Source organism: Seriola dumerili, unplaced genomic scaffold, assembly GCF_002260705.1.
Source record: "Seriola dumerili isolate Sdu_G_001 unplaced genomic scaffold, Sdu_1.0 BDQW01000267.1, whole genome shotgun sequence".
NCBI classification, from domain to species: Eukaryota; Metazoa; Chordata; class Actinopteri; order Carangiformes; family Carangidae; genus Seriola; species Seriola dumerili.
In genome coordinates, this window is record NW_019174522.1 from 2,400,023 (window position 1) to 2,409,804 (window position 9,782).

The following is a 9,782-nucleotide window of genomic DNA, read 5'->3' on the forward strand; positions in this document are numbered from 1 at the left end:
CTAATGTAAGAAAACCTACAACAAGAGAAAATTTAGATTTACCTTTCAGTTTGTTTGAGTTAAAGAGGGCTGTGTTAAATACAAGAATATCTTCTCCAGGGAAAGATGGCATCTGCTATAGTATGTTAGCTCATCTGGAAGATAGTGCGCTGCTTGCTATAAGGCTGTTTAATTTGGTTTGGGACACAGGGAAAAGTCCAATAGCATGGAAACGGTCAGTCATTGTGCCAATTTTGAAACCTGGTAAACACCCCTCAGACCCCTCAAACTATAGACCAATAGCTCTCACATCGCAATTAGGGAAAACAATGGAACGAATGATAACTGAGAGGTTAAACTATTTTCTAGAAAGCAGAGGCCGTCTTTCTTCTTTTCAAAGTGTTTTTCGTAAAGGGAGAAATACAATGGACCCTATATTATGGTTAGAGTCAGAAATTAGAAAAGACCAAACAAATCAGGAAATGGTGGTAGCTGTCTTTTTCGATGTAGAAAAAACATACGATATGTTGTGGAAAGAAGGACTGCTGATTGAATTAAATAAGTTAGGTGTGGGAGGGAAGTCATATAACTGGGTGCTTGACTTCCTATTTGGTAGGACAATAGAGGTAAGAGTAGGTATAGAATTCTCAAGAGTATATCAAGTAGAGAATGGAACCCTGCAGGGCAGTGTTTGCAGTCCAGTGTTGTTTAATATCATGATTAATGTTTTTGAGAAAGTTGAGAAAAGGATAGGCAAATTGCTGTATGTGGATGACAGGGCATAATGGATAAGGGGGCGGAATTTAAGATGGATACAAAAGAAAATGCCGACTGCAATTGAGATGGTGGAGTGATGGGCAAATAAATGGGCGTTTAAACTATCTGTTGCAAAAACGTAAGTGATATGTTTTTCCAAACGTCATAAGACAATATCTTTGAAACTTGACAAACACTTGAGCAGGTCAGTGTGATAAGGTTTCTTGGAGTATTATTTGATGAAAAGTTGACCTGGAGACTTTAAAAGTAAAGTCTCGTCTCAGGACGAGACTGGGGAGCAACCAGAGCATCATTGTTCAATATATACCAGGCCCTTATGAGAGTGACATTAGATTATGGGTGTGTAGCTTATATGTCTGCAGCAGAGAGTCATCCTAAAAAGCTGGATGTGGAACAAGTTCAACATTTCCAGTAGCTGCCATGCAAGTGGAAATGGGGGAACAACCTTTAATTTGAAGAGTGAAGCTTATGCTGGCATACTGGATTAGTTTAGAGGGGCATAGTAGCTCACACCCTACAAAGGCCATCGGGCATGACTGTTGGGAGCACAACGAAACTCATTTCATTAGTTTTGGGTGGGCAGAAGGTAAAACAATCATAAAGAGTGAAATGCAAAAAATATAGCAAGAATATTAGGACATGAATGACACAGGTAGACACTTTTATAGAATCCAGAATCATGTGGGTTTGGGACGGAGGATGGGTAGGAACTGAAAGGAAGAGGCAGTCATTACTCGTACCCGGATAGGACATACCAGACTAAATCAGATAGATGAGGTAAACATCCTACAGGTAGATGTGCACATTGTGGACATTCAGAATCAGTTCAGCATGTGCTGTTACAATGTAGGGGATATGAGGAAGAAAGAAAGGCTCTAAGAACAGCATTAAAGAAGGATAAGCTAACATTCAATGTTAGGAACCTACTCAGAGAAACATCAGGAAGAATGTTTATTCATCGAATCACGTATCTGAAAAACACAGGGTTGATAAACAGAATTTAGTCCCCTTTTTCTCTTTAAATTAGTTTCCTGCCATTCTAATGCTCCACACTCCAGTCCGGTAGGTGGCAGTAATACACCTGAAAGCTGGTTGTCAACCGCCAATCAAATCAAAAGAAGAAGAAGAAACAACTATGTGTTTGTTCTATGACGCTTGGCACTTCCGCTTTGTACACAGCAGTTAGCTAGCCGCGCACAGTGTGAGTGTGTGTGATACAGCGTTATTCTTCTCATTCCTGTGTCTGCAGGTGTCTTTTAAAGATGAACACGGTTCTGTCCAGAGCGAACTCTTTGTTCGCCTTCTCTCTGAGCGTCATGGCGGCGTTAACCTTCGGCTGTTTCATCACGACAGCTTTCAAAGACAGAAGAGTTCCTGTGGACATCCACGTCTCCAAAGTCATGCTGTAAGAATTATCTGTAGCAGCTGTTGCGCATGAAGCGTTAACACACTATGTATTACCGATGCTTTCCTATAATGCACACGGTCATTGAGCAGCTCAAGGCCGTTTACGAGACTTGGTCGGGTATAAAGACACAACCTGCTGCTGGGTCTTTGATGTTCTGTGCTTGAACCTGTTTCCGACTGAACCTGTTTCCGACTGAGGTTTAGTAGGCATAATAGCTTGTGTAGTGATGGACGCTGTTGAGCACCTCAGTTTCAGAGTGATGCTGTTGAAATTCGTGGGCGCTCTGATGTAGATGGCATAGATGAAACGGACAGCTAGCAGGTTTGCTCAGAATGCCCTTTTAGGCGCGATGGCGTTAGCTGGCATTCACCAACTCACCTGGCTGGAATGCCTACAGTGTCAGACGCCTTTGTACATGCACATTTTTTTATTCAAATACAGGGACACAACAGAAAACCGCCAAATAGAGAGCCGCAGGGATGATATTTTTGTAGGCCAACCCGGATGTTAGCACCACCATGGTTCCCCCCACTAAAAGCAATTGGATTTTTACATTTTGCATTATTAGTGATCCTGACAGGTTTAGTTCAGCTGGATCTTCACTAATGAATTAAATTAATTTCCCCTAGGGAATAAATAAAGTATCTATCTATCTATCTATCTATCTATCTATCTAATGAACATCACTTTATGATGTTTGAAGCATCAGAACAATCAGCAGAAGTAAAAAGCTAATGTTACGCTATAAACCAACTGCACCACGAACACATGACTTCAACGTTACCACCACTAAACTTCAATTTGTAGTTTGATTTAGCTCTCACCTCCTCTACAAAAGCCTTTTCTCTGACAGAGTTAGTGACAGTTTGTATAAAACAACAAGGCTGTAAAGGTGGACTGGTGAGTAAACAAGGCTGTAAAGGTAGTAGTAGTAGAACGGTTTTCATGTTCAGTGTGATGACGTCTAATGTTAGCCACAGTTAGCAACTGCCCTTTTTTAAGAGACGTGAAAGCCTAAAGAAATCACGACAGGAGTATTTAGTGACTTATTGTCATAGAATTAAACATGAAAATGTCTTGAGCTTGTGTTAATCACAGACCTGATTTCTGCCATCTAAACAAAAACCCTTAGACTTGGGGATGAGGGAACAGGAAGTGCAAAAATGCTATTTTATTTTCTGGTTTAAGGACTCATTCATGCGGCACTCTGTGTCTGATGAGAACAAGTACAGAGAGTTGGTTACTTCAGCATCGCTAATGACATATTTCCTGAATCCAATTCCTGTATTATTCATTTTATGCAAACTTGTTGTGTGGCAGTTTGTGTGAAGAGATTACACCCTGATTCATGCGAAAATAAAAAAAAAATCATCAATTTAACAAAAAAACTTAATGGATTAAATAAATGAACTGATCTTAGTACTAAAAGTCAGGTATCATGCACCTGTATCAAAGTGTTCCATCAACACTCATCTGTACTAACCTAAAAACTACATGGACTGTTTCATGTGGTCAGAAAATCTTACAGGTGAAATTCTAAAATCAACAGGGAAAAGGGGTCCGGGAAGAAACCAGGGAACAGTCTGACATTTGAATCTTGTTTTTGTCAATAAAATAATCTAAACCTAAAATAACTTGTATAATATATAATACATCTATACCCCTGTACCTTTTTAAAATACCTAAAATATAGTTCATGTTAAGAGATGTGTTTAAATAAGGGTGTGACTGCTGTGTTTTCACTTACACTTTTAGATTGATGTCACATCTTCAATCTCTGTCATCCTGTTTCCTCCGTCATCGATGTCCCTCTCTTGCTCTCTGTTCAACAGGAAGAACGTTGATGACTTCACAGGACCCAGAGAGCGCAGTGATCTGGGTTTCATCACTTTTGACCTCTCAGCTGATATCCTTTTCACCACATGTACTGTAAGTGCACAGTACATGTAAGAAGAAGACAAGTCAGCCTGTATAAGTATTGGTAAATAAGTCATGTAAGTATTGGTCAGTAGATCTGAAGTGTCTGGAGGTAGAACAGGAGATTTCAGAGAGAATATCTGAAGTTATAGTCCAGGCAGGGCTTTAAAACCCAAATAAAAAAATCTTAAAATCAATTCTGTGCCTCACTGGTAACCAGGGCAGAGATGCCAGTACAGGGGAAATGTGGTCAACTGGTGACCAGTGAAGATAGGCCAGTACGGGGCAGATGTGCTTTCTCTCTTTGTTACCACTTAGGAGTCTCATTGCTGCATGTTGAACCAGCTGCAGGTGAGATAAGGCCGACTGACTGATTCCTACACAGAGAGAGAGAAGAACTGCTTCAGTCAAGGCAAGAGGAAAGAAAAGCTTAAGCTACAGTCTCCAGATCTTTGAAGGGATAGTTTGAGTTATTTGACGTGGGTTTGTGTGAGGTAGTCATGCAAAGTCAGTGTGTTACCTGCAGTAGATTCAGATTAGCGTGCTGCCAGTTAAGAGAGGCGGCAGGGAACATACTGCTGTTGGCGGGGCCAACAGAAAAAACCTGTTTTAGGCCACCGAAACAATCAAATATCTGTTTAAATGTAGCTTCATGTAGAATATTTTCAGCTCTTTATCTTCCCGCCAAAACAAAGTGAAGTTCATCTCTTTCTGATTCACTCAGCTGACCTGTGGCTGTGGCGTAATACAGTGCACTTTGTAAGTGCGCTTGTGCATAGGACGGTAAGAGATTGAGAAGAATATAATGCCAAATGATAGTGCTGTTTTCAAGATAAAGAGCTGAAAATATTCTACATGAAGCTACATTAAACGCACACTGCAGCGTATTCCCTGCTGCCTCTCATAACTGGCAGTGCGCTGATCTGAATCTACTCCAAAAACTGGCTTGCCAGCAATAATATCTGGCCTGCCAGATTATTTTCATATTTAGATTTTTTTTTTTAATTTGATGCTAAAATAGATCTGGATGGATTACAGATAATTGGACTGAGGCCAAACTGACTTGCTGACACCTGACCTCAAGCATTATGGAAACTCTAGTTTCAAAACTTAAAGCTTCATTCTCCCTCAGATTGAAGACACTTACAGTCAGTCAGTCAGTCAGAAGCCGCGTTTCGACCGCAGGAACTTTCCCCAGGAACCTTTTGAGAAACTATGCGTGTTTCGACCGCAGGAACCAGGGTCTAAATTTTGTTCAGGGGTAATTGATCAACCCCCAAAGGAACCTTTTAGCTCTAAAAGTTCCAGGTACTTTTTGGTCGAAACGTGGCTAGAGTACATCGTGTTGGTCTTCGTGTTGACATAATCCCTGTGTGAGAACCACGTGACCTGGACCAGCTGTGGGTCCTGCAGGGAAAATTTCTGTGCTCCTGTTGTTCCTGAACTTTACCTACATTTGCAGCCAATTTTTGACTGGAACGTTAAACAGTTGTTTCTCTACCTGTCTGCTGAGTACGCCACAAAGAGCAATGTAAGACACACACACACACACAGCGAGGTCAGACTGACACTGTCATATTTCATCAAATGTTACTTTATTTATATTAAATTACTAAATTTGACCAGTTACAGTTTTTCTGTTGACCAATGGCCTGACATAAACTGTAAGGTGTGTGTGTGTGTGTGTGTGTGTGTGTGTGTGTGTGTGTGTGTGTGTTGTGTGTGTGTGTGTGTGTGTGTGTGTCAGTCTCTGAATCAGGTGGTGCTGTGGGATAAAATCGTCCTTCGAGGAGAAAACACCAAACTGAACCTCCGAGACATGAAGTCTAAATACTTCTTCTTTGATGACGGGAACGGGCTCAGGTTAGACACACACACACACACACCCACCCACCCTCCCTCCAGCAGAGTCTGGCTGCGAGTCTTCTGCTCAGCCCTTTTGGTCTCAGTCTAACTTATAGTCTAGGTGAGGTCAGCTCCATCATGTAGGTGGGTGTGGACTGAGGTGTTTCAGTGCTGCACGGGTGTGTGAGGGATTTGCCCCGTCCGGTAGATGGCATCTGTGTTCAGGGACCAGTCCAGTTTACTGTCCAGGTGCACGCCTAGGTATTTATAAGTGTGCACCACCCCAGTGTCCTTCCCTTGAATGTTGACTGGCTGAAAAGAACATCAAATGAAACAGACTACAACTAGACAGACTGAGAATGAACTGTGGCCTGATGTGATTCTGTTCAGTGTGACGAGATCTGGTCCTACAGTCTTTCGTTTCAGTCGTTTCATGAACCTACACACTGTCAGACTTAAAGGACCAATCCAACAGTTTAGTAATTCCATTCCCAGAAGTTGGGGGACTGACAGGAGACAGATAAGAGAAAGGTCACAATCAAAGCATCAGAAGCCAAAAGAACCTGATCTTTAGTCCCTAGTATGGGTCTACCTCCAAAAATCCTGGATCCTGGATTTTCCACATGATGCAGTATGTTTTACTAGAGCCCACATCTTTTAAACTCTACACCTGTGACTGTCCCATGAGCAGTATTCAGTTTTTAATCTCCACAGGTTCAAACAAACTTGACATCTCCTCCTCTATTCTGCTTTTTAGGTCATTTTATCTTTTGTTAATTTGACTCTTTTAAATCCTGTTTAAATGTGTTGTTTAACATCGTCCTGTCGTATTTGGCCTTTCTGTCTTATGTAAAGAACTATCCGAGGTGCTCTTCTTTGCGGGCTGCACGTTAACGGATGTGTGTTCTGTTGTGTGATTGGCTGACTAACCCTCATGTCTTTGTCGTCTCCAGAGCCAATAAGAACATCACTCTGATGCTGTCATGGAATGTTGTTCCCAATGCTGGAATCCTGCCTCTAGTGGCTGGAAGTGGACATGTCAGCCTCCCTTTCCCAGATGCGTACGAGGCCACAAAGAGCTATTAGACTGACACAAAAACATATGCAGCCAGTTTAACACGTACCGCACATACACTGATGAAACTAATGATTCACACACACAATACACTGGTTTGTCTTCATACCTTTAAATGAATATTTGGTTTGTAATAAACGTGGAAATTGGAACATCTCTGTCTGAGGTTTTTTAAAACTAAGTTGATAAAGGGTCAGTTCATCCAAATAAAGAAGCACTTAAGGTTATTATGTACCTGCAATGCAATAGCATCGAAGGCATATATTATTATGCTATTGCATTGTAGGCATATATTATTATTATTATTAGATAGATACTTTATTTATCCCCTAGGGGAAATCAATGTGTCCATTAGCTCATTTCTGGATGTGGCAGGACTCAGAGTTGTATTTAAAGTCGGCTGTATACAGGGTGAACAGGAACGGAGCCAGAACAGTCCCCTGTGGAGCCCCAGTGCTGCTCATCACTGTCCCTGAGACACAGTTACCCAACCTGACGTACTGTAGTCGTCTTGTCAGGCAATCCACAATCCGGGACGTGAAGCACGGATCCATCCCAATCCCTTCCAGCTTGTCTCTAAGAATGGGTGGTTGGACGGTGTTAAATGCACTTGAGAAATCAAAGAACATAATCTGGTTCATCCAAGTAAAAATGGGCCCGGTGGAGCATGTAAAAGATGGCATCATCCACTCCTATCGGTATTTTGATTTGACTATTACCGTTGACGCAAAATCGCAGTTTACGTTTTGTGTCATTTTTAGACCGTTTATGATGGGTGTGTATTGCACGGAATGTAAAGAGCTAGAGTGGATGACATCATCGCGAGAGTGGGAGAAGCTCTAGAACTCCTGAAAAAATTCAGTTTAACTCGTCCTCGCGGCCACATATTTCAGTCTTCACACATTACAACTTCCTCAATAGTAGACAAATTTGTCCTGTTTCATAGCATGTGTCTACCTGAGCCTCAGAGTGATGACCTGACCTCTCCCACTGACTACAAATACACACAGTCAGAAAGCTGTTTACAAATTAGTGCTCATAGAGAGAGATTACAGTTCAGACTGGACAGTACAACAGTAAATACAGCAGAAGACATATTGAATTTACTTTGAGCTTTGAGCTACAAGAAATGTTCAACCATCTTAGTAGCTCTCCCATAGACTGCAATAAAAACACACACACACACCACCACCATTACCACCCCCACCATCCCATTTTTTTTATCACTGAAAGTATGCTAAATAACAGAAACACCTCTGTATAATGTAACATACACTGCATCCTCCACAGTGATCAATTGAATCAAAAACTGTCTAAAACTATTTTAATAATAAATTGCCAACTGAGCATATTAGTAATTATCAGGTGTATGCTCTGGCTCCAAAGTGCATAACTGCAATTCATTCATTCATTTTGTTGCTGTTCTCACCAGGGAACTGATATATCTGGTAACCTAAAGATGTTCCTTAATTTTTTATAGTTTTATCATATATTATTATTACCACCTTGTAACATGTTTTACCCCTCTCTCCCCATTTTCAAATGTAATGCAGTTACACGTTTACTCAAACATTTTAACTGACTTACTTTGTTCTTTTATCTGAACATTTTTATACAGTGATTTACTTCTACTGATGTCTTTTCACTAATACCAGTGACGCTGTTCATGTGTTGTCATGCTGACGTCAGTGTGGTGTCCCATCTCCAGTAAGTGTCTGTTACTGGTAGAGTTTATTGCTGCTCTGTCTGAACACAGTTAATGTTACTGTTTTCTTCATCACAGTGTCTAACTACCTGCTGTACATTTAAACTTACACTAGTTCTGCTCCTGCACTCAGAGCTCTCTGCTCCTTTTAGTGACTGTCACTAACCCTGCAGTTGTTTACATGCTTTTCAGCTAGTTACTTTAGCTTAGCAGTTAACACTAGTTTCTCTTTCTCTCCCTCTCTCTTGCTCTCTCGGTGTGGTGTTGTAACTTCAGTGTAGGGGATTGTGATGTTTATTATATTTTCAGTGATGTCTGCTGTCTTTAGGCACAGCTCCACTCGCTGACCAGAGCTAACTGCGCACTCTAACTGCCATCCCTGAAATGTTTCCTCAAGAAAAGTCAGACAAACTCTTTCTAAATCCCACCATTTCCAACCTTCATTTACTATTTCGAAATTATATATTTGAAAATGTAGACATTTTTTTTGTCCTGTATCACCCAGTTTTGGTCTCATTCTGATATCTTTCACGGTTTTTGAGGAAGTGATGGGCGTACCCTCCACCTCTCCCATTGACTGCAATACAAATTCAGGAGCGGGTGTTACCAGGCAGAAATGGGCAAAGCTGATTCAACGTTACAAAAGAGATGTGTTTTAAAATGAAAACGTAGTAGTGTGAACATAGCATAAGTCTTCTCCAGTTTTATTATTTCTCCCAATAAAGTACGAGCAATTGTACTGTAACATTATTATAGATGCTTTAAGTTTATTAAGATATAATTTGTTGATTGCTTTGTAGTAATTACTATAAAGGTCTACTTAGAATAAAAATACAATCATGGTTTACCTCATACTGAACTTTGTGATCGTTTGTATTTGCCTCTTTTAAATTTTGGCCAGTAGGTGTCACTCTGTTCAGATGACGCATCAAGAAATGAACCTTTTCTTGAACTCCTTTGCTGGGCTGGGTCAGTGCTTCATGAAGTTACTGGTGCTTACAGTCTTTCAAACTGGGAACAGTACAGTGCTTAGAACAGTTTAGACAGTGGCAGTGCCAGAGAAGGAGGGAAATAAA

At 40.9% G+C, this 9,782-nt stretch overlaps 1 protein-coding gene across 2 annotated transcripts; it reads left to right on the forward strand.

Annotated features, from left to right (window-relative positions):
* Window positions 1-1,898: 1,898 nt before the first annotated feature.
* spcs3 (signal peptidase complex subunit 3) lies at window positions 1,899-7,155 on the forward strand. Of its 2 annotated transcripts, XM_022757209.1 has the most exons (5): window positions 1,903-2,161; window positions 3,997-4,070; window positions 5,536-5,612; window positions 5,829-5,944; window positions 6,880-7,155. In XM_022757209.1, the coding sequence occupies exons 1-5, from the start codon at window positions 2,019-2,021 to the stop codon at window positions 7,010-7,012; spliced, it is 543 nt and encodes a 180-aa protein (XP_022612930.1). In that variant the 5' UTR covers window positions 1,903-2,018; the 3' UTR covers window positions 7,013-7,155. The 2 variants fall into 2 exon arrangements, with proteins under 2 accessions (XP_022612931.1, XP_022612930.1); XM_022757210.1 differs by lacking the exon at window positions 5,536-5,612 and having other exon boundaries at window positions 1,899-2,161; window positions 3,997-4,093.
* The last annotated feature ends 2,627 nt before the right edge of the window (window positions 7,156-9,782 follow it).

Bases quoted from the DNA above. Each gene is read 5' to 3' on its own strand.
- spcs3 (XM_022757209.1), top strand. From the start codon at position 2,019: ATGAACACGGTTCTGTCCAGAGCGAACTCTTTGTTCGCCTTCTCTCTG. The intron at 4,071-5,535 runs ATATCCTTTTCA...AACTTTACCTAC, and splicing joins CACTTTTGACCTCTCAGCTG to ATTTGCAGCCAATTTTTGAC. The intron at 5,613-5,828 runs GTAAGACACACA...TGTGTGTGTCAG, and splicing joins AGTACGCCACAAAGAGCAAT to TCTCTGAATCAGGTGGTGCT.